The sequence below is a fragment of the Hemicordylus capensis genome, chromosome 2 (genome assembly GCF_027244095.1).
Source record: "Hemicordylus capensis ecotype Gifberg chromosome 2, rHemCap1.1.pri, whole genome shotgun sequence".
NCBI classification, from domain to species: domain Eukaryota; kingdom Metazoa; phylum Chordata; class Lepidosauria; order Squamata; family Cordylidae; genus Hemicordylus; species Hemicordylus capensis.
The window spans coordinates 261,408,289-261,432,903 of NC_069658.1; the positions used below are offsets into that span (position 1 = coordinate 261,408,289).

Here is a 24,615-nt window from a genome sequence, read left to right on the forward strand (position 1 = left end):
TTAAATTAGATAATTAATTTTTTGCACCATGTTTATTACTAATGTACAAAATATACAAAACACAGAAGGAGACATTCTCTTCCCCTCAGGAGAGGGGTTGCTGCACCCAGGGAAGGGGGAGACAGAAGATGTAGTGAAGAGTCCACATCTTGTGAGACAGTTTAAAAAACCCACAACCAACAACAACGTAAATCAGGAAAACAGAAGTTACCCCCTAAATCACTTAGAGTCAAGGTTGAGTTTTCATAGAAAACAGTTTGTAGGTTTCCCCCAATGACAGACTTAGCACCAAGGGAAAAATTGCGTCTCTGCAGTCAGTGGGGTCACTGCAGGGGGTATTTTACAAAAGGCAGGATGGGATACTGTGGGTAGAGAGGGTATTGTGCAGGGGGCCACTGCTGGAATTCTCTTCCTCTTCTAGTGGACCCTTAGACAGGGGCCACAGATCCCTTGGCCACCAATCCCACAGAATGCAACTAAATGATCCACAGGCAGAGTTGCTTCACCCCCACCCTTGCCTCACACGTACATGTTCTTAAAATGGGCAGGATTTTCTTGCAGACGCCAGCTGTTCCTCCAGACCAGAGCAAAAGTCCTCAGTGCAGGTCTGGTTCCTGGGAACAAAGTACAGCACGGAGCCAGGCATGGCTGTGCTCTGAAGTGTCCCCTCTTTCTTTGTGGGTCTCCCAGGGATAGTCACACAAAACTTGGGGGAGGTTTTGTTTTTAAAACCCTCCATGGGGCTCTTGTGCTTTCAAGTCATTGGTGGCCTCACTGCCCCGCCGATGAGAGGGAGGTGGCGCCTCCCAGTGGTTCCTCTTTGGGGGATGCAGCAGTTCATCAGTAGCAGCAGACTCAGCAGGAGGGAGCAGTCACCTCCTCTTGCCCCTAGGATTGGAAGGGCCTCACAGAAGCCATAAAATGGTGGATGCAGCAGAAGTCTGAGGTGGGGGCTCAAGCCCCCGAGTCCATGACATGGGAATGTGCGCTGATACCACAGTTAGAAGAGATGGGGAGAGCGGACTGGGGCCCCGTTATTGGTGCAAAGGCGGCCCATTCACTCCAGGGTGGTAGAAGGCACAGTTGTTCTCGTACCTGCAGCTGCCTTTCATTGTGAAATGACGACACACAGGGCGTTTTGACCTGTCTGGCAGGCACAAAAGGAGGAACAGGACGGTTAGTCCCAGCAGCAAAAAAAGGCTCCAGGCACTTCACATATATCGACCACTCCCAGCATGCACACAACTTCTCAATCACCACAGACTGCACTGAGATCCCAGAATGCAATATATCACCCCGGCCTAAACTACATTGAGATCACTGTTCAAACTGAGAAGGCAAGACTAAGGCTCAACTGGAGTCATGCAATTAAAAGTGGGGCAGAGAATCCTTTGCTCAACCCAGCTTTAGTACATCTGAAGAGTGCTTTTTAGTGGCTGAAGGGGAAAAAAAAGACTGCTGCTAGAGCTGCTGCTGCTGCTGCTGCTGCTTCCAGAATGCTGCTATTCTTTGCTTATGCAATCATGCCTCCCTCTGCAACTCAGCATGTTGATCCAACCGCCTTGAGAGCCCCACCCCATCGGGGAAAGCAATTCATGCTTCTGGTATTTACCTCCACCGTGGCCGCCTCCGTGCCCCCAGCCGTGGTCCCCTGGGTGACCTCTGCCGTGGTCCCCTGGATGTCCCCTGCCGTGGTCCCCTGGATGTCCCCTGCCGTGGTCCCCTGGATGTCCCCTGCCGTGGTCCCCTGGGTGGCCTCCTGGATGTCCCCTGCCGTGGTCCCCTGGATATCCCCTGCCGTGGTCCCCTGGATGACCGCCTGGATGTCCCCGACTGTGGTCTCCGGGGTGGCCCCCTCCTCCATGTCCTCCATGGCTGCCACCACCGTGTCCCCCTCCATGGCTGCCTCCGCCGTGTCCCCCATGACCGCCGCCCATGCTGCTGTTGGGAGGTCCACCCCGACCATTGGGGGGCCCACCACTGCGTCCACCACCTCGCCCACGGAAAGGGGGCTCTCCGCCTCGGCCACCACGCCCACGGTGAAAAGGGCCGGGGCCAGGGCCTGGACCAGGACTGCCACCCCTCATGCCTCCATGGGGCCCACCACGCATGCCACTATCAGGAGGGTCCCAGTATCCATCATTACACTGGGGAGGAGGTGGACCCATCATCCGGGGTCCACTTGGCACACCAGGACCTGGGGGCATGTTAGGGCCACCTGGGCCTCCATGTGGTCCTAGGGAAGACAGAGAAAGGAACACAATGAGCATGACTTCAGTTGCCAAACCAACACTCACCTACCTCCCCCATATCTTATGGCAGATGTGCTCATCCAGTCTCAGCTGGATGTCTCATCATGCTGGTACTGCCTTTCTAGAACCACCCAGCAATACTTACCAGGCATGGGTCCTGGCCCTCCTGGAGAAAAATGCTGCATATTCTTGGGACCTGGTGGAAATCCATTGGGAACTGGACCAGGTCCTGGTCCAAGCAATCCATGTGGAACTGTAATGAAAGCAAAGCAGCTGTAAGGAAGCTGTAGACAGAAAGCCAACATAAAAATCTACATAAAAGCTACATAAAAACTCTGGGCTAAGCCCAGCAGGAATGCCTGTAGAACCACAGAATATGGAATATTGGGCTCAAACACTCAGCTCTGGCACCTACTCCCTTTTGATGGTCTTGGGCAAGTTACCCATCTGAACAAAAAGGAAAGCCCTAGCTCTATTCACATATTACACTGTATGTGTTATACACATGTACATGTTTTTGTGTGAGTGAAGCAACTTCTCCCCTCTTACCTCCTGAAGGACCTGGTCCAGGCTGACCCTGCAAGTTGCCCAGCAGGTGCTTGATCTTGTCAGAATAATCTGGCTGCTTCATTAGCTCCTCTGTCTTATGATTGTTTGAGCCACCCTGCATAAAGAGAGACACCATGGAGGTTAGAAAAAAAGTTTGCAGTCTTGCCCTGACCTATCCCCATTTGCTGTGCTGGCCCTGATTACATCCTTGCTTGGAACTGCTAGCTGGGACAGCTGGGCTGCTTGGTCTCAAGACAACAGGCTCTGACTAGACACTAAAAGGACAGAAAATGGGTTCCGGGAAAGAATCCCATGAATCTGCTTCTCTTCCTGATACTCTGCAAGAGGTTATCCTGTCCTCTTCATTCTTTAGAGTGGAAGAGGAGAATTCTGGGCCTCAACAGCTATCTGAACACCTTTCTGAAGGTGTTCAAGTAAGATGGGGGTTCAACTGGCTGATGGAGCCAAGTAGGGAGCTGGGGTTCTGAACTACATGGAACGTAGATGACAAGGAAGCATGACCTTAGGCTAGAAAAGCCAGTTGATGTTCCTGATATTTAAAATGGACTGCACTGTGACGGCTCTATTTACCATGATGGAGGTGAGGATCTCTTGCACGTTGATGGAGGAGTTGGGGTTAGGGCCCTGCGGGTTCTTGCCTGCCCCCATGCTGCCCATGAGGTTGGCCAGGACCGGGGGCAGCTTGGAGCCCCCAGCTCCGTCCGGAGACTGCGAGGCGGTGGCTGGGTCGAGTCTTTCCTCGTAGGTGGCCTCATCCATGGAGCATTCCTGAGAGAGGTGACAGAGGAGACACAAGGAGTCAGGAGGGGCTGGCTGCTGGGGAGCTGGCCGCTCAAACCCAGGGGCAGACTGGCAACAAGAAGTTGGGGGTGGAATGGAGGGCTGGCTGCTCTACCCAGTGGAGATGGGCTGTTCTACTAGGTCCAAAGTGTTCCCCTTCTCCAGCTTGTTTCCCTTACACAGAGGGGAAACCAAGACACAGAAAAGGGGAAACGGCACAGAGCATAGGATTTCTAGTATCCCTGTTCTAAAGGAAGTTATCTCAGAACAGGGAACCTAGGAGCCCTGACTATCAAGTGTCCTGTCCTAAAAAAAAGTCCTCGCCCTATTCCACAGTGGCAAGACAAGCCCTAACCATCACTCCCCAAATGCTTTAGCCCGCTAAGTTCGCACATTCTGCTCAAAGCAGGGATGGAACAGAAAGGGGTTGAAAAAACACTTACCTCATCCAGAGGAATCAGCTTGGGCGGCACTGGTTCATAAGACTCTGGGTCAGGCTCATGAGGGCTATCAGGAACACTGAAGAAAGAGAGGGAAAGAAAAGATTGGTCTGGATTTATTGCAGAAGAGGTGGCGGAGAATGGCTTGTGTCTAGGTTAGGATCACTGTGCCCGAAACTGAAAATACCAGGAAACCTAATGCACTGGGTGGTGGAGAGGGGAAGGGAATATAGCTGTGATGGAAGAGAGACTACCCAATGTGCTCTTTCCCTGAATCTTTGATGTATCGATTCTACTGACTGGGACAGTACTGCAGAAGCAGAGACAAATGTTACCCAATTTCATCCAATTTCTTTCTCAGGGAACAAATATTAGTAGTGCTAATCATGAAGCCTTCCTTTCCAGTTCTGTCGAGGCTATGCTACTTGCATGTTAATCCAACCACTGAATTTTCTAATGGTTTATCTAGCTTTCTATTAATAGATCTCAGGCAAAGACTCTTCCTCCCCTTAAAGCAATCCACCAGAGATGCCAGGAACTGAACCCTGCTCTTAAATCTGCCAGACAGTTCACTCACCTCTCTTTTGAGAGAAAGATTTCCTGTAAAATGCCCTTCTCACGCTCAGCTTGAGTGAATTTCTCCTGGCTGCCACTTCCTGGCTGCACCAGTGGAGCAGGCAAGTCAATGGTCTTTGGGTAGACCCAGGGGATCTTCTCCTCCATGGTATCGTGACTGAGTCGACGAGCCGTCTCAAAGGCCTGGCGGTCCATCAGCATTTCCCGCTTGGCTGCCTCACCAAAATCCTTGATCTTGTTCACATTGACTGTAGGGACAAAACAGGTTGAGAACCGGTCAGCTGAATACAAGATTTAATAGACTCCTCTCACAAACACAGGACTAGATGCCATTCCTACGTTCTCTGCTTTATGCCATTTCTCCCATTGTGACTATTTTAGTATTGAATAAAGAACAAAAAACAATGTCTAGCACCATTGTTTGCAAAGAAAAATTTGGGGGGGAGGAATGCCCCACATTTGTCATATATTGGATCAACATTCTCACTGAGCTATCCACCACAACCGCAAGATCTTTCCTCATTAGTCACCAGCCAACTTAGTGCACATATGAAGTTGGGATTTGTTTTGTTACCCCTTTAGGCATCACATTACACTTGTTTGCATTAAACTACATCTGTCATTTTGTTGCTTATCATCCAGTTTGAAGAGATTCTTTTGGATGATGATGTTACCAAATATTCAAACACACAAGATTGGGAAAGGCATGACTCTATGCTTGAGATAAACAAACAAAAAGGAGAGACAGAAAAATAGAACCACTGCCCTTGCACAAATCTATGGTGCAGCCACCATTTGAATATGAATACTCTGTACTGCCTGTCAAAAAGAATACTGCAATCTAAAAAATATGCAGAAGAGTACAATCAAGATTATCCAGGGATTAGAGCACCTGCCTTATGAGGCTAAGATGTCTGGGGCAAAAGACAACCAGAAGAGGACAGGATTGAAGCTTACAAAATTGTGCATGGTGCGAAGAACATTTCTCTCCCTCCCTTGCAAAACTAGAACCAGGGATCACCCAGTGAAATAAACTAACGGGAGATTTAGGAACAACAAAAGGAAGTACTTTTTCACAAACACACAACCAATCCACAGAATTTGCTGCCACAAGATGTGGTGGTGACCACTAGCTCGGATGACTTTAAAAAGAGATTCTACCAGATCACCAAGGATGTCAATGGCTATATGCTATCTCCAGCTTCAGAGGCAGCAGCATGCTTCTGAATACCAATTGTAGGGGAGCAATGGTAGCAAATGGAGTATGCCTTAAACCCCTGCTCGTGGGCTTCCCTAAGGCATTCGGTGGGCTGCTATGGCAAACAGGATGCTGGACTAGAAAGGTTTTTGGTCTGATGAAGCAGGGCTCTCCTTTAACTGGGAACACCTAAGTCGGCTTGGTCGGAACATTCAAAAATGACAGAGTCTGTGCTGGAACATCTTTCTCCCAAGTGGGGTATTCTCATTACCAGTCAGCACCACTCACCTCGCTCTGTCTCATCCAATTCAAAATAGAAATATTCTCGGAGTTTGCTTTCCTCAGGCCAGCTCACAGTCTTCTTTTTCTTGCCCTTCTTCGTTAGCTGTGTTGAGTCAACTGGGCTCTCAGCTGGCTTGGGATCCAGCAACCCACCCTGTTCAGAGGAGTCTGCAAAAACACAAGAACACATGCAAACTTAGCAACACAGCTTTATAAGAATCACATATCTCGAGCAACTGAATCAAAAAAGGCAAGGAAACCCTCACCAGCCTCAGAACTGTCTTCTTATTCCTCCTAGCAGTTGTACTGACAACATGGATCATGTTGTCAGAAGTCAGGATTTCTCTCCAAGAGAAAAGTCCTAGGTTCATAAAGGCTTGCTGGGCACCCCCAGAAGATTGGGGAGATGCAAGCAAACACTTCCGCTCTCTCATGAGAATGGATATGCCTTCCTTCTGTTCCTTACTTGTCTCCATGGGCTCAGGAACCTCCACAGCTGGTACGGGGGTACCAGGTCTTTCCACATCCATTAGTTCTGATGCAGGGGTAAGCTCTGGTGAAGATGGCTTGGCAGCACTAGTTTCTGGGGCTGGTTTCCCTTCAAAAGGACTTGGCTGAGGAATTAAAAAGACCCACAGTAAAGCACTATTTACTTAATCCCTCAAATTACCATTGCCAGTAGACCTTAATTCTGGCCTCTGAAAAGGCAGAAGTCCTGGCTCAACGCACATTTAGCTATTTTCCTACCTTAGCTGCTGTTGGAGACAGGACTTTCTTTTTCTTCTTGATTTTGATCCCTGGGACAGGGGCAGAGTTGAGGGCATCTAAAAAGCCCAAACCTTCCATGGCTATTGGGAAAAATGAGTTGAAAGCAGTTCTGTAAATCAGAGCTTTTTCAAGTGAAGTTCAATGTGCACCACAGCACCACTCATGAGAAAGAGCAGAACACTGATATGCTAGTCTGGTGGCTCTCAGATTCCCTTCCCAACCCAGCTAACTAAAATGTGGGGGAGGAGGTGGAGACTCTACCAGAGATTTGCTGGTGGAATAGCATGATCTGGACAGAGACCATACTGTCTCAAAGCAGAACCTCTAGGGAAAAGCTGATCTCCTTGGAGTGAACAAGATCTCAGACTAAGCTAATTTGTATAGCCCTGCCCAAAGGAGTGGGAGAAGGAACCCCTTACCAGATTTCCTTCTCCACTGACAAAGGACAGAAACTTACGTTGTGCAGGGATGATCTTCACTTTGATCTCTTTGGTAGCATTAGGGGTAGTGTTAAGGGGCTTGTATTTCTTCTCAGCAGGAGGGTTGTCCCCAGCTGGAACAGATGTGCTGTGCAAGAAAAAAAGGCACACAGAGTCAAAAAAGGAGACTGGCAGGTCACAGAAATGGTGTATCTTAAGCAGGAACAGTGATTCCTATCAGTCCAAATAACTTCTTATTTATCGCAAAAAGAAGAAATTGTGTTTTTGTTCCAGTTCATTCCTGACCAAAAAAATGAATTCAGGAGGCATAACAATCCTTTCAATAACCATAATAATCCTTTCAAAGGCTATCATTTTCTTGATAGCACAGATTTTGCACTGTCACTATTCCTAGCTTCAGCATATCTAAGATCCGCACCGTGCTCTCTAGGTCCAAAACCTGGTGATCTCCTGTCACCAGCTACAACATCTCATTTAGAAGGGAGAGAACACCAGGCTCCTGCTCGGACTGTTTAGCCCAACTGCCATCTGGCCCATCCCTTCTCAAGACTCCATGAAGGGCCAGTAACAGACTTCAACTCCTTTATGTATACAAAGATTTCCTGAAACAATGTTCGGTCCCCATTTTAACTTCTACTTGTTTTAAAGATGGTAAGCCCCTTGAAGATAGGACTATTAACTGTTAGAGGGGGAAAGCTGTGAGCTTCTCTGGGCCAAACAGAATAGGGCGGGATAGAAATCAAATAGATAATAAATTTACCATGGATATGGAGTGAAAGGCCCCTTCACACTACCAACCCTCCCCTGTCCAGAGGGTTGAAGGTAAAAACTCAGGAGAGTGCTGGCTTCTTCACTACTCTTATCTCCAGTAAAGGTAAAGTGTGCCGTCAAGTTGATTTCGACTCCTAGCGCCCACATAGCCCTTTGGTTTTCTTTTGGTAGAATACAGGTGGGGTCTACCATTGCCTCCTCTTGCACAGTATGAGATGATGCCTTTCAGCATCTTCCTATATCGCTGCTGCCCAATGTAGTACCGGCGGGGATTCGAACTGGCAACCTTCTGCTTGTTAGTCAAGCCTTTTCCCACTGCACAATTAGGTGGCATTATCTCTAGTAACAAGAGTTAAAACTAGCACACTCCAGGGTTTAAATCCTACATCTGATGACTATTTAGGGCAAGAGATGAAGGGTGAATAAAGGCAGTCATTAGGACCTAGGGATTTACCTCTGTCTCTTCAGTGGAATTGGCTTCAAGTTGTATTTATCAGAGGTTACAGCAGCATTGGTGTTCTTCTTTACAGGAGTGAGCGATGGGGTCTCCATTTCCAGACCTGGAAGTTAGGAGCAACAGTGGCTGTGAGAATCATTTACAACAGAAACTCAGCTTCCGGAATGTTCTGCAAGCATTACCGTCTTAACCCAAATAGAAGAGAACTCCAAATTTAAGACAGTCCCCTTAAAACCAGACTTAAATATAAGTTATACCTGTATTTATCTGCAAGGAAGAGGAGTCTAAAGACTACCCCCCCACCACCGCTGATTCCCAATATAAATGAACTTGGGGAAAACTAGTCTTGGAATAGGTAAATATGGTGATCACCTGCAACTTCGGGAGCAAAGAGCTGATGAAAAGCCTTGTGATTGTGCTCGAAATGTATTAAACAGCATTATACCAAACCAAAGTGCGCACATGGGCACATACACCACTTACCAGTGGAACGGAACTTAGCATGGCTGGGTGCTGTGGTGCGCAGAGACTTCGGCTTTTCCTTCTTCTTCTCAGGTGTCTCCTCAGGCTTGGCTTCAGATTTGGTCTCCTGAGGCTTCTCCTGAACAGGTGCTTTACTTTTATTTTCCTCCTTCCTCTTTTTCTTGTCTCGCTCTGCAAGAAAGAGGCAAGAATCAGAATCCCAGAAGAAGAGTGCAAATGGGTTAATATACTTCCAACCTCTTCTGGAATAGAGAAGAGCATCAGCATTTCTGTAGCTCAACATGCAATCATACAGCTTTAGTCTAATAGAACTGAAGGAGCCTCTGTCACTTTCAGACTTTTGTAAAGGATGTGAAGAGGAAAAGGAACCAATTCATCACTGTTTAAGGCTTACAAATAATGCAATATTCCTTTAAAAAAATAACAGACTCCGCTGGTCTATAGTATGAAACTAAGAAAAAATACTCAGTAGGTGGTAGTCTATATGGTCCTAGGTCCCTGTCATATACAACAGAAGGTGGGGTTTTACTCCAGATTTGACTAATGCAAATATACTCAGCACCAGCTAAGTATCTGTTGGACAGCATACAGCCAACTCACCTGTAGGCTGGGAGCTACTCTGGGAGCGGATGACACCCATCCAGTCACTGACCAATATGGAAGCCAGTCTACGAAGCTCTAGAAAGGAAAGAGACAAGCATGTAGTGAGCTGGTATACAATGAGATCCAAAGGAAAGGTGTACCCCCACCAGGAGCATGTGCTTGCATTATACAAGATGTCCAAAAGACAGATTTCTACCTTCATCCTCACTTGACTTGCTGAGCTGTTTCACCAGTTTGGCAGTATTGTTCTGAAAGAGATGAGAAAGGTAACAGGTTACCATACGGAGCAAAATCTCAGACTATTGAAGTTAGGCAGAGGAAGTCAGGCTCCTTCAGCAGTATATCAGCAAATCTTAACTTTGAAAGAGTTTTCTAGGGAAAGATCAAATTCTGCTGACCCACCCACTATGAATAGCATTTCTCTGGCCCAAGCACAAACCATCAACTCAAGAGGACAATATGCTGCTTTATTTACCAACCTGTTTCAGATGATCCACTGTTAAGGGTAAATGTTGCAGCGTAAGCAGAATCTGCTGAAGAAGGGGGACATTGTTGGATGCTTTTGAGCCAGTCAACCAAGTGTTGAGGAGCTTGTAGCCACCAACCTTGATGAATCTGCAGAGAGAGAGAGAGAGACACACAGAGACATTCTTCAGCTAAGTTCAGTAACATTTCTGCTTATCCTTCCCCTAAGCCATGTTGCAGTGAGTGCTTAGAATAGTGAGTATTTATAAAGCTAACTTTGAGAAACAAGATACAGGAACAAGGCAGGACTACATGTACCCATAATATAAATGGATTCACATGGCCAGAATCTAGTATTCTGAAGCTACTTTCAATTTTTAAAAAGCAAGACTAACTCTCCGAAATGGGAAAAGTCCTTGAAAATCTACAGGAAGTTTCTTGAAGTCTCAAGAACCAGACAGAACTTAGTTTCATGATTTTCAGTGAACAGGAGTTGGGACTTCTGTGCTCGGTCTCACTCCCTAGCTACTATTTCCTGCTACCCATCTATGCTGGCACCTATTCCCCCTGCCCCAACTGCCATGCCTTTTCTTTTGTTATTAACAAGATACCAGTTATCTGAAGCACAGAAAATTGCATGTCGACATACAGATACATTTAATTTGAAAAATAAAATATTTCAATCCACCCACCAGAGCATACCGGCCTCAAAATCTAAATGGACTTGTCTAAGATCGAACAGCAACTCAGTGACCGTGGTAGTGGCAGAATCCAATTTCATTCTTGCGGTGTTCTCCCTTCCTATACTACTCAAGCCCCCATTTTTAAAAATAGAACTGGAGGCCAAAAAAACAACAACAACCCTCTAGTGCCCTAGCATTAACCCACAGAACACTCTCCCTTTGCCCAATTCCATATCCCTGGAAACATTTACTGACTCTTACTTTGAGAGTATGTCTTGCGCTCGGGTCTGCAACAAGATGTTCAGATAGATGCAGCGACTGACCATCTTCTGCGCATCTTTCATTAAGCTAAAATTGGGGGAGAAAAACAAGATCATCAGTTTTACTGCAATTAGGCTAAATCAATCTACTATTTATACAGACACTGTACATGCCAATGGTGGCCGATTAAGTCATTCTCTACCCAAACAGCAGCAAATCATATGGATAGAAGCCATCCCCATGTACAGTGCAAGGGGAAGAAGGCTCTGTAGTAATAATAGCAGTAGTAGGCAGGGGTTGGTGGGTGGGGGAGATAAGCCTTCCTATTTAAAAAGGTGGAACTGTAAGAGTAGGCCAAGATTATATCATGCCAATACTTCAACCACATCCTTGCAGTGAACACCTACCTGAAAATTTTAGTGATGCCTTCATGAGTTTTGACTTCTCCATCTTTGCCAAGGAAACAGTCCAGTCCCTTCAGGAGTTCCTTTGGGTCTATCGGTCTGGAGCCCATGGTGGGAAATTCTGTTAAGAAACAGAGAAGGGGAGGTTACTACAGATGCCCAAGTCACCCAGGACTTCTCTCACTGCAGAAATACATGGTGTGCAAGTTTCTGGGAACTTGCTGCCCTAAATGCAAAGTATGATTTCATTTCCTCCAAGTAGTAAATCTTCAGCTGCCTTTATATATCTAGAATTGTATCAAAAAGATGTTTTATTCTGCATTTATCCAAAGGTGGACTTAAATAATTTTACCAACAAAAAAAGAACACAGGTATCTCCCTCAATTATAAATGCCAGTACATTTTGGAAAACAAACAGGATCAACTGGTAAAGAAGGGAAGAAAAGAGATCCTCAAAGTGACAGAAGAAACCATAGCTTTTGTACTGATAAAGCTATTGCCATATTCCCATGACCTTTGACCTAAGATATTAAAAGTTATAGTCTATTTTCAGAAGTCTGCAGGGCACTGAAAATGTTTTTATTACAACTGAAAAAGAATGAATGAGTTTATTTGGAAGTTATGAGACACTTACTCCCAAGTCTTGTACATATCAGTAAAGACAAAAGTACTGTATTTCTAACATTCTGAATGAGATTTATTTGTACAGAACTCTCATTTAAAAACAGCACTGACAATTTCATAAGCAAACACAGGTAGAGTCTAAATTCTGAGTAAAGATGATCTGGCAAACTTGTTAAGAACATGTTTCCCTTTCTTAACCTTTACCAAACAAAACCAGTTTACTGAGGATGGAAAACTTGTGAGCATGTTCCTAAAGTATATACCTAGTAACATGGCAAGATGTAAACAGGCAAGAATGTGTTCAGCAGGAAGTGTGTAGAGCCAGAGTATTAGCACTGGAACCAAATTTCATTGGTGACAATAGCTGTTTAAGGACCACAGTGTACACACATGCATGGCATAAAGCTGGTGAAGTTGCTTTGCTCTTTTGATGCAATTATTCTATTAAGTTTTGGACTTAGCTCATGTTGTTTTGTCCATTTGTTAGATGACAATAAGCAACAGCTAATACTCAGATCACTGATCTGTAGCTATTACTGTAGAGAGAACATGCTCCTTTTGTTATGTTTGAGTCTCCATATGAAACGGGCTTAATTCCATGGGAGTGCTTATTCACCAAATAGATGCCCAAAGCAGGTATTCTGGAGAGCTGAGAACACAGCAACCACAGAATAAAAGCCACAGTGTGTCCCTTATTTGCACCCAAATGTTTCCAATATCTGTCTGTAGATATAAGCCACTTAGTTCTCAGTGGCATGCACAACCCTTTAATTTCAGGGCTAAGCTAATGTACTCAGAAAACAGGGTTGTGTAGTATTTTCTGTGCAAATGGTATGAGGCCAGATGGTTTAAAAATCAATGGCTGCACAGAACCTAATTTTGGAGTCTCAGTGTTTGACTGGATCAGCAAGTAGATGTGTAAAACTTTTTTTTTTTTTTAAAAAGGCCCTTGTTAATTGATCATGTTTATTTAATCACCTATCATCTCCCTGTGTTGAATGTACTTCTTGACTTCCATAGGTAGCTAATCATAATATAGCATCTGGAAAGGCTGGGTGCTGTGTCAGATCCAAGTGTACAGGAAGCTGTCCTTTAATGAGCAGGGAATTGACTTTTCCAGAAATTGTAATATGGATACCAATTCAGACATTCCTGTTTCAGTGAAAGGTTGTGTGACATGCAGAACACAGCCGATAGCAAGGATACCAAGGATACCGTATTGCACTAGCTGTATCCACTGCAATTAAGACATCATAACTTCTGCTGTTTCTCCTTACAGCAACTCTTGGCATACTAGTCAAGATGGTTCCTTCTTCACACCATGGATCAACAGGCTCAGAAGCAAGAAACAGTCCACGCATACTTGACCTGCATGAGAACCCCCTCCACCCTCCTTTGAGGAACAGGTGTTAAGGACTGAACCAGGGCATGTAGGTCTTTTTAAAAATATATTTACTGTAAGACTTGTGTTGTACAGTAAGATAGGTGCTAGCTGTAAGATAAATAGCAGCCTTCAGCGCCTTTGCCAATGGCTTTTCTTCCACTGAATTAGATCCAAGTACTGAGCAGAAATAAACATGCTCTTACCAAAAGGTCGAGTTTTTTCTTGATAAACCTAGTGTACCAAGACGGCTACAGTAGACAGCCCTAGCTCTTGCAAACTTAATGCAACATGAACTGCCTATATTGGTAAGTGTTCACTTATAAGGAACATGCCCCTTGTATTGTGAATTCTTGAAACCTTAAAGGGGCATGTATAATTGAACTAAGTGGGGGGGATGCTGATGTACAGCCTTTGTGTTACCTAGCAGAGTGTGATAAGGCTGATGAAAGTAGTGATAATTACTTCAACATACCTCTACCCCACCCAAAGTATAAGGATATGCTATATACACTTTTTTTTAAAAAAAATGGTCAGGTATTCTAAAAGGCAGTAGAAAACCATGGATGGCAACCTGAATTGCCTTCTGTGAAAAGGGTAATATTTTACACAAAGAACATCTGTTCTTTGAATATAACTGATGGGACTTAAGCAGAACACTGTTCCAGCCATATTGGCTGCTTTCATAGCAGATCTTTTCCCCTAAATCCAGCTGTGGTCCTACATTTTAAAAATCAAAGTGTCTCCACAGATTGCTGGAATCCAATTGCAGTGGGCAGCCCGGTAGGAATTGGAAGCAGGTGTTACCAACTTGTGGTTGCTTGCAGAAATCTTTTGTGTGGGACTTCAGTCCAGTTGTGAAGCAATTGCATTGAAGGTCCACATTTGTGAATTCACCCTGTGGTGGAGGCGCCAAATAACTAAGTAGGCTTTGGAGACTGATCTCCCCTGTTCACTCCACAATATGGCCTTCCACATACAAGGCAGGAATACACTGGTGAGGAAGACTTGCATTGATGATGCTTGGGCTCAGCCTGCTTTGGTGGTGAAGAGAGGACTTCAGTCTCCAGAGCCGTCAATCTGGCACTTTCCAGCACTAAATTCCCAGAAAAGATTCAAAAACATCTTGGTTATTTAAGTACGATTTGAACCAGCTGGATTTTTTCCTCATACACACAGAGGTCCTGCAAGCAGTCCCTTGGTGCTCCAAGGACAACCACATCTTTGAAGTGGGGTATGTGATGTTTGGTTATACAGTCCTAAATGATAAGGCTGAAGTCCCAAGTTAGGAGCAAGTCAGTATGCTCCACATCAAGAACAGCCTGACTCAAATAGTCCATGATGTTATACCGAAAAGAAACTGGGACCTAAAGCAAAGCTTAATTTGCACTTCCCCACCTGTGCTTTAAATGCTCATCTTCTCCCATCTCCCAATTTGATCTGCTACCAACAGGCTAAGATTGACTATCAAACTGTAGCTTGAGAAAGCAACTTTCAAATTGGATCACCATTTTTTGAAAATCATTGTTTACTACCGGCCTGGCCTTGTAAGCATGCGTATCTGGAAATAAGTCCATCCTAATTAGTTTGTGCCTACAAGTTTTCCCCATTTAATCCATCTTATTTTATACCTTCATAACCTAAGAGTATTAGTAAGGTGCCATTTTACAACTCAATATTCAAGTTGGATATTAAGAGACCAATGCCAAAATCCATGGAAATACTTTAAAGTTTCCTGTAAGTCAACATGTCTTCTTGACTTCAATCACCATCAAAGAGGACCCAGAAGAAGGCTCTCCTTTTATAATTAAACAGTACCGTGGTACCCTTAAATACCAACATATATTGTTATGCAAGTTTTTGTGAGCCTATGCCATGTTAGCTTTTAAGATGCCACAAAACTCTTTTCTGCCACCTCAGACTACCTTCTTGAATTTGTGTCCATATAAATAGTCAGTTTTCTTTTTTAGTCAAGAGTTCACTTTCTCTTTCCCACTTTTAAAAAGATGTTTCAAGTTACCATTAGAGAACGTCCACCCCCCTTTATAAAAATGATTCTGCTATGCGGCTTTCTCTTTTAACAGTGCATCCTAGTATATCATTGCAGGATTTTTCCAGTTTAACTTTCCTACCTATGCACAAAGCTGTAGTGTTTGAATTGCAAGTACCATACAATTATTTTCCACAGGAACTGTCCTCTCAAAAAAGAAAAAAAAAGAAAAAAAGAAATATTACCAGGAATCAATCCTCTAAAAAACAGACCTCAACTTAAGTGAGTTAAGTTAGAAAATTCCCAAAGCTTTATATTACAGCCTCACCTCCCATAATAATGTCTTGCAAGAAGGATGGACATGTGTCCTTAACTTTAGGTCGTTAACCAAGTTAAGAGTTCAATGAGCATTCTTGAGAAATATAGCTGGTACCAGGACTAGGAATTTAGTTGTCCCACAAAGGAAGGGGAACAAAATTCCAACAGGCCTATACTTCATACTAAAGAAATCACATTTTAGTTCAATGCCAAGTAGGAGCAGCTTATATGTGCCACAATGCTGCTAGAGTCATTTATAGCCATTAAAAAAGAGGGCAGAGATTTGAATCAGTTAATTCACCTTGGCAGAAGTACTCACTGTTACAGCTCAATATTGTCTGTTTCCTCAGAAATCCTACTGATATCAATTAAGTTTCAAGCATGCATGCTTAGATTTGCAACCTTAATGAAGGTCCAAAATGAGATCTGGAATCCATAGAGGGAAGGGTCACATGTATTTTCTAATGCAGATGTTCTGAGGCCAATGAATTTGCCCAATCCCCTGATGTCCCAGGGTGTGTCTGTGTTCCATGGCACCTTCTGTTTCTGGCACGGGGCGGGGAGCTTTTTCACTGGACCTGGGGATGTCAATGCTGGCCAGGAGGGAGTGTGATGGTGTCTGGGAAATGTAGTTCCTCCCAGCAGTTTCCCCACATTTTCCACATCCTCCCAGCATTCCTTCGCTGCCTTGCTGTATTCCTTTCACTTCCTCCCAGCCAGCATTGGGCACCTCTGGTCCTGGAGAAAAGCCCTCCCCTCTCCCAGCACTGGTGCCAGAAGCAGAAGGTACTGCAGAGGGAGGGCCCCTCCCCTACAGCTTCAGTTGATTGCTAAAAATTCATCAATATCAGAACATCCAATGCACAGTCCTAGTATTTTCCTAGATCAAAAGAGCCTGAAAATTATTAAAATGGCAGTAAACATTTTAAATTGCTTATTATGAACAAGCTCAGACTAGTAATATGGCTTACGAGTCAGATTCTTTAAAAAATGTCAAGTATAAAAATGGCATTAATATCTTGAATTAATTCAAATTTATATTTTTAACGCTAACACATCACCTTTAGTCTGGGACCAAAGTAAATGAAACATTGAATATGGAATCGGGATTTATTTATATTTCAGAATAGCAGCTGTGTGCTGGCTGAATTGGGACCGTGGTGGGTGACTTCTCTGTGCCATTTTCTCACCAACTCTCCCAGGAAGCTGCTATACCCCTGCCCCCAGGTAATGCTAAACCAATCACACTATTAGGGAATTTTCAGATGGAAAACATTGATAGGGAGGGTTAAAATGCCTTTTTAAAAATAAAGCCTCAAACTAGACAATAATATATTTAATGCATCTAGTTTGAACTCAAGAATGTAATTGCTTCCCTTCTGCAGATTGATTATGTCCCTCATTGCACCTCTCTAGAACTATAAATTTGCACCATCACTGGAAGCTCTACTCAAACAAGCCAAGTGCAGCAACGTAAACTTGTTAGGTATCCAGGCTGCATTATATAGGACTGGTCAGTCAAGGATGCCCACAAACTTAAGATGCATTCCAAACAGGTGCAAGATGACACATTCAGATACATGTCATAAAATCAAGTCCCACTATTTTGTGGAATTTCTAAGCAAGCATGTACAGGTACAGGCTAGTCATATTAAAGTCTGACAAAAGCCCAGCAAATTAAAAAGTTACCACATGCCAGATAGATAGTATGCAATACAGTATCCAAGTTCACATCAGTAGAAGCATTTCTCTGCCAGAAGTTCAGTTAACTATTTCATTAAATTTAACCAATACCATATCAACTTCCCACAAAGCCAAGGAATGGGTCAAACACCCATGTTTCATGAAGAAGCCATCATGTGACCATGCCAATGTTTCTCAAATCTTCTGTGTAACATGCAATTCAAAAAGCTAAATGAGGGGCCCAAAAATGAAGATAGTTGTGAGACTGATGGCATACTTTCTGGACTTCTCTGCCTGAAGCAAAGCTTGTGTATGCTATGTAAGCCAGAGACATTTCAGCCCTACATTTACCATGTTAATCTTTCTCACACTTCTACTAATCATAGAATTTAAAATAGCAATCCAGTTCTTGGACAGAGGCCAAAACTGTTGACAGTGTACCACTGGAGCTGCCACCTTCATGCAAGCATCTTCACATATCCAGCAGCATGGATAGCAAAAGTCTACAAATATGTCTAAGAGAGCTTGGGTCAACACAAAGAGAATCCAATACTAGTTATTCCTACCAGGATTAAGATTAGCTCTATTCTATATAATTTCAGTATAGCAAACTAATGTCACCATTACAATCCAGTGCAACAGCTGCATACAATGACTAAGTAAACAAATCTGGCATTTAACAAAGACACATTCTTATTTCAAACCAGATACTTAACACAAAAATACCCAATAAACTTGAAAATAAAGAACTCTTCTAGAGTGGCTTTAGGATCAAAGACTTCATTTTGTAAAGAGGATAAATTTCCTCGGAGAGCCACTTCTTAGAGCAGACTATAGAATACAACATTTTAATCATTCTATTTGCAACTTTAAAAGCCCTGGCTTACTACAGATATTGGTCTGAATACATCAGCACTCAATCATGCCTATCCTATTTACAACCTATTTGCCTCAGTTCTTTAAATAGGTTTGTAAGTATCAAGATGTCCATCACGACTATAACCTAGCATTCCTCAAGTTGACACATGGTTAGAAATGCTTCTAGTGATGCAACCAAGAACTGTATGCAGCTGGACAAGTTTAAAAGATTGTTTAGGCACCAAGGTTACCTTGATAATATACAAAGGTTACTGAAATTAAACATACATGTCATTTTCACACTTTCACAAATGTCAAACCCTAAATAGTAATGGCACTATTTAATAAGGCTTAGTTAACTAGACACAAATTTCCTCATTGCTGTAATTAAAAAGAGGGTATGTTAACCACATGTAGAAAAACACTTTAAAGTTCAACAAAAACTCAACTTGCAATACAAACACTGTAGCTTATTGTGCATTGTCTGTACTAAGAACAAAACAGTATTAGTTTACGGACACCTGTGGCAATGACAATGTCTCATCCCTGGTATACACTGTATAAAGATAAAAGAATTAAGCCTCCATCCCAGTTCTAGAGCAAAAGCATAAATTGGGTAGAAGGGGTGGGGAAACGGTGTGAAGGATCTCAAGCAGTTCCCAAGAAGGCACTCCCACCAGAACGCCCTGTCAACTGCTGCCAGGCGGTAATTGTTGTCGGATATAAGCCAATCATCTACAGCTGCCTGCTCCCATTATATTGCTTTGCTTATCATGCAAAAAATCCTGTAGACATTTTTTTTTTTGAAATGCTAGTTTGGATTTCCTGATGCAGAAGTAACATATAGGCTATACCATAGAACCTCAAGGCCTGGAAGGAGAGGGGATGACAAATGGAGAAGTTACAGAGTAGACAGCAACACTGGAACCACCACAAGCAAAGCATGACTACTCATCTATTTAGCATTAGCCTCTCCCCAAGCGTACCAATTCACTTGAAAACGAATTCTCCAGGATTGGTCTCATGGGGAGAGAGTCATTTGGTACTTACTGTTTAGAGAATGCAATCAGGATTTTAATCCAATGAAGACAGACACCTTCATATCCTACAATTCTATTAATATATGTTAGCAAAGTGTTTTTTAAAATGTGTTCCCAAGGGAATTACTATGGAATAGCATTTACAAAGCTCCCAAAAGATCACATTTACCCTTTATAAAAGTACCTCTGCTTCACTTCCTATTTAAAGTACTCAGTTCGTTATTGTAGTGTGCTGAAGGTCTCAGAGCATTCCTTCCACTCTACCAAGTATGAACAGATTGAACTGTAGAAGTAAAGCAATTCCACTTGAAGTCAGCATTTCAGGAGTTAAGATGGGTGCCCCAAACAAGAGTTCTCACTTGATAACCATAAGGCAATTAGATTAGTGGAAGCCCCCACTCAACCGAAATCTTCTGGCTGAAGTCTCATCTTGGTGTTTCTAAGCAATGAAGCCATGGAACCCCAGCTCTGAGACTTTTAATGTTAGCCTCAGAATCAGTGCCCTCCTGAACAAAAGCAGACATGTTGGGGTATAACCCTAAATAAATATACTTGAGGTAAAATCCCACCGAACAGAACTAATTTCCAAATAACCCTTGTTATAATCATGCTGTTGTAGTGGAACACTTTCACAGGGGTATGCTGCATAAATGCCAAATCTTCTTCCTAAAAGGAAGTTTTACAAGTTATCTGAACTACTGTTACAGGGTGGACTTTTGTTTTCTTCAAACCTAAATCACACTTACTTGAAAAAATAGCCCCAATTAAACTTCTAAGCAAGTATCCCCAGGACAGCAGAATCTTTTCCTGGCCAGTATAAACTGAGGACTAGTTATTTTCTGACAAAGAAATACTTCTTCCCTGCCCCCCTTCACATGTGCAGTACACAGAGGACAAGATTGGGGTTGAACTATCACCAGTCAAATTTGCAGCAAGTTTCTAGAGCAATCCCTTTTCCTTTGGCAGCTGTCTAGAGATAATGGAAACAGAATGCTAGAGACATGCTGCTGTGTTGTGATAAAAGACTGCGAAAAGGGAACAGGGCCAGCTTTCAAGCTGTGTGGTTGTATATCGCATGCACAAGGCCACCTTAATCTTGCCCCAGTCTTGTGACATTTCATTGCCTCACCAAAGTGGCTGACATAATAATGTAACTGTAACATCAGGAAACAGGCCAGTTCTGAAGACTGCAGCAGCAGCACATGTCTATAGAAGTGCTTAACTGGAGTAGATAGCCACTCTTCTGCCAAGCTTCCAGAATCCCAAAGAAACCAAGATTCTAAAAGCATTGTTTTTTTGAGAGAATCCTTCAATGAGTTTAAGTGGAACCTGACATCAGTCTATTTGCCTCACTTTCAACAGTTCTGAAGAACTTGCAGGCTAGGCCACTGTGCTCCTGGGGAAAGCACTGCAATTGATATTATGCTTGTATTAAAACTAAAAGCTTAGTTTCCAAGCTGAAGTCTTAAAGCGTCTCCTTCAGTTTAAATGTTAGTTTCTAGGAATTCTCTTGCTTTTTACAGCGTACTGGGCTAGACTGAGCAGTCTTAACACATGGTTACTGAAATTATGGGTATTCTTCCATTTTGTCTGAATTCAGCATGTAGTCCTGCTGTATGAATAGTGCCCATTGTCCGGTAACTACTGTGGATTCTACTATTTTCTTGAGATCACTTCATCTCTAATGAGCATATCAGAATGCTTTGAAGTTTAAAGGCTCTCTCTTATCAATAGTGGGTACATAATCTGAAAAAAGCAACCCAACTTCTAGGACACAGTAAAAATGTAGGAAAAGCTATTTTTGCCAGAGTAACTCCTTTGTTAAGGGTGCTGTCTTGCGTAGCATTCCATTATGCAACCAAAAGCTTAAATAAGTCTGATAGAGGCCTTGTCCTAAACAGAGCACTTTGAGATGCTTTTTGGCTGAAATGGCAGGTGTTCAAATTAATACTATCAATTCATATAGTCAGAACAGTGTCACTGATTCACTGGGGGCGGGTGAAATGCTACCACCGGGAGGTATAGATGGAGGCATTAAGGTTTGCTCTGCAGAACATTTTCCCCAAGAGCATAAGAAACTGCACTTAATAGGGGAAAATGTCACAAGGGCAGTATTTCTAAATTTTATGTCCATGCAGACTAACTTAAGAGACCAGATTTCTCCTATTTTAATTAATTCCTCCCCCCAATTGGTTAACTAAAGCCCTAAGCAGACTGGCAAACATTTAAACACCCTTAACAGCCTGCATGCATCATTAGGTGTCACTGCATGGCATTGACAATGGAAGAGAACAGCAGAAAAACAAAAAAAAAAATTAACACAGAGTGGTCTGGAACAGAAATGAAGGTTGTGAAATGTAATTAATACCAGAAAGATTTTGCTTACCAGGTGGAATTGTGGCTGTTCCCCTCCCTTTGATGAGGTAATACAAGTGCTGGATTCCCTTTTTTCCTAATGATCACTTCTTTCCTAGTACATTGTACAGGAACTGTGGAATGTGGGAAATTAATACAAAACCTCCCTCCCTGGCCCCAGACATTTGTGTGCATGTGGCCAGAGAAAATGCAGAGCCTCCCCTCCCAAAGCCATTGACACTTGGGATCCAGTGGTAGCATTTCATCGCTTAACAATTAATTTAACTACAAAGATGCTTCCCGCACCCATCCCACCTCCAGAGGCCTAGCAGATGAAAAAAAGGAGGGGAAAGGAGAAGAGAACACAAGCAGCTTGCCTGCTTGATACTAATATAGACACTAACAAAATTTGTCTCAACATAAATAGACGACCAACATGGAGAGATCACTGAATTCCAAAGTTCTCGTGTGTTGTTGAAACCTAAAAAGAAACCCAGTGGATTTATGATCATACTTTGCAGTTATATAGCTGTACCTAGAGATTTCCTATAGATGAAGTGGGAGTGGAATTTCATTAGTTTTGGAAAGGAAGGGTAAGCCACATCTCCCCTCCCACAACATCTCTCCTTCCCTCCATTCCATGACTGCTTGCTCCGGCTCCGTATGCTATTCAGTGGGAGGAGTTTGACAAGCTGCTTACATCAGCTCCCTGCCCAGCAAGCCTTGTAGGTTCTCTTGTACAGGAGGAAGGAAAGAGGCAGCGCCGCCATTTTAGAAGCACAGGCGATTAGGAAAAAAAAAAAAAGCAAGAGGCTTCAGAATCTATTAAGAAAGCTATAGCAGTACAACCCCCATCATATATACAGATTCGTATTGTATTATGTCAGTTCTGCAACTAGAACCTATTTAACATACACAGTTAAGGAAAAAGAGCTATTTCTTGCCGGCGAGTGCGAGAGACTTAAAAGAACCTTTCACTATTCACCGTTGCATGGTCAATACCGCTGCCCCCCTTTCCTCCTCCACACATGGGGGAGGTAGGAGACGGAATAAAAGTGGAAACATCCTGAAAAGGAAATATACAATGCTGCTTGTCAGGGACAAAAGACAAAACAGCACTGCCATATTGCAGCGTGGGGGGGGGCGATATTAAAGGATGAACATTTTTTAAAAAAACATCAGACCTCATTTGAGTCCAATAGATCACTTTCTAGTTAGGAGGGCTTTAAAAATATATATTGGACTGGTTTAAAACAACTTTCCCAAGTCATTTTGCAATCTTTATTTCTAGATTGCCAGTTAATTTTTTTTTTTGCAGCATTACATACCTACATATACAGTTTAAAACTTTCAAGTAAAAAAAAGCACAAAACCTTTTTAACATTGACAAATTTAGAAATATAGAGGCCATGACAGATCACCCTGTATTTTAAATTGACTCCTTGCTGGCTACTACCCAGTTATTGCTTTTTGTCCTCTTTAACTCTTACCCTGCAATCTTTATGTACAGATTGCTTATTTAGTCCATTTCCACGTCTCCCACACAAAGTAGTAGTACTTTATGGCCCAGTCACCACCATCTTTTATGTGGGAGCTCATTAACCCTTGACAGTCCCGGAGTCGATGGATTATCTAAGAAACCATCATACTCCTTATAAATATGCATTTTTTGATGGCAAAATGCCTCGTCTTAAGGGTTAACACCTCAAACAAACCCCTTTCCCTCCATATTTTTTTTTGTCTTTTCTTCGTGCCTTCGACACGGATGAAATTTTTTTGGTCAGTTGGTTGAAAATGCGACACTTACTATCCAATTATTTTTCTCGTCGACAGCGCCTCAAGGTTTAGCTTTTTTGGATTAAGCTGTGTTTTTAAAGAAAAAAATGATTTTGGCTTTGCTCATTTTTAAAAAAAAGCAACTTTTTTGGTCAATAACAAAAAGTTGCTTGACAAAAAACATCAGGGAAGGTTGTTGCTAGATATTAATTTTGGCTTTTTTATGTTTTTTAGTGGCAGTTGTTCTCCTTCAGGTCACAAAGAATTTTAACAGCTTCCCAAGACAGGCGATCGAAATGTAGATGGCTTTTTTATGTGTCTTCTCAAGAGACGCAACTGTGAGGGGATTTTTTCCTTTGATTCTCGAAGGAAGTTCGACGGTTTCTCAAGATCAAAGTAAACCTAGAACAAATAAAGAGTTGTAAAGTTAAGCTTTTAAATTAATACCAACATAAAAAATATACCTGATTAGAAGATACAGATCTTATTTAAGAGGAAGTCTACGTAACTTGGCCGTATGCATCGAAACTAAAGCTCAGCATTGCGGTGGGGGGTGGAAAAGAATCACGGGGTAATATTACTAACGCGAATTTTTAAAAATGGGAATTTGAACTTTAGCTGCTCTTTTGACTGACTAGGGTTTTGAAAATTGAGCCAGTAACTCATTGGAAAGGGCAATTTACGTTCAATTACAGCCGAAGAAAAAATTTATTTTTGTAAACGTTAATTACGACTTGGGGGGAAGAGGAGAATAAAAATAATCAAAACGGAAGCCCCTTTTGTTCCCTCCCAAGCCGTTCCCAACAATAACGCTCCCAAAAACACTGTACTCACCTTTAAACAGACCCCAGAATGGCCGAACTCGCCTCGCGCGGAGGTTTTTATATGAGGCCACTCCCTCTCCAGAACTCCCCCTCCCATCGTCGCGCGTTGCGGAGGGAGAACAAAGACTAAAGCGCGTGCCCTGCTCCAACGACACCCTAATCGATGAAATTCGCTTCAAAATTTAAATCAAGGTATATTACTTAAACCCTGTTTTAAATTCAAAACGACCCATTTGTACAAAAATATATTTTAATGTTATTAACGTTTGTGACGCAGTTAGAAATCGCGAGTACGCATGCGCTAATCTGTGCCATATTGTTAGCGTTGTGTCG

At 43.0% G+C, this 24,615-nt stretch overlaps 1 protein-coding gene across 6 annotated transcripts; it reads right to left on the reverse strand.

The window, feature by feature from the left end:
* On the reverse strand, window positions 1–24,443 carry PPP1R10 (protein phosphatase 1 regulatory subunit 10). 6 transcript variants are annotated; one of them, XM_053294178.1, is made up of 20 exons: window positions 24,293–24,443; window positions 23,490–23,860; window positions 11,437–11,554; window positions 11,030–11,116; window positions 10,100–10,235; window positions 9,817–9,868; window positions 9,618–9,695; window positions 9,018–9,188; window positions 8,532–8,637; window positions 7,324–7,433; window positions 6,846–6,946; window positions 6,565–6,712; window positions 6,105–6,266; window positions 4,620–4,866; window positions 4,046–4,121; window positions 3,393–3,590; window positions 2,802–2,916; window positions 2,398–2,505; window positions 1,613–2,236; window positions 1–1,147 (listed from the first exon to the last, which is right to left on the reverse strand). In XM_053294178.1, the coding sequence occupies exons 3-20, from the start codon at window positions 11,541–11,543 to the stop codon at window positions 1,035–1,037; spliced, it is 2,739 nt and encodes a 912-aa protein (XP_053150153.1). In that variant the 5' UTR covers window positions 11,544–11,554; window positions 23,490–23,860; window positions 24,293–24,443; the 3' UTR covers window positions 1–1,034. The 6 variants fall into 6 exon arrangements, with proteins under 6 accessions (XP_053150153.1, XP_053150156.1, XP_053150151.1 ...); XM_053294181.1 differs by having other exon boundaries at window positions 2,147–2,236; window positions 22,218–23,860; XM_053294176.1 differs by having other exon boundaries at window positions 22,218–23,860.
* Window positions 24,444–24,615: the final 172 nt, after the last annotated feature.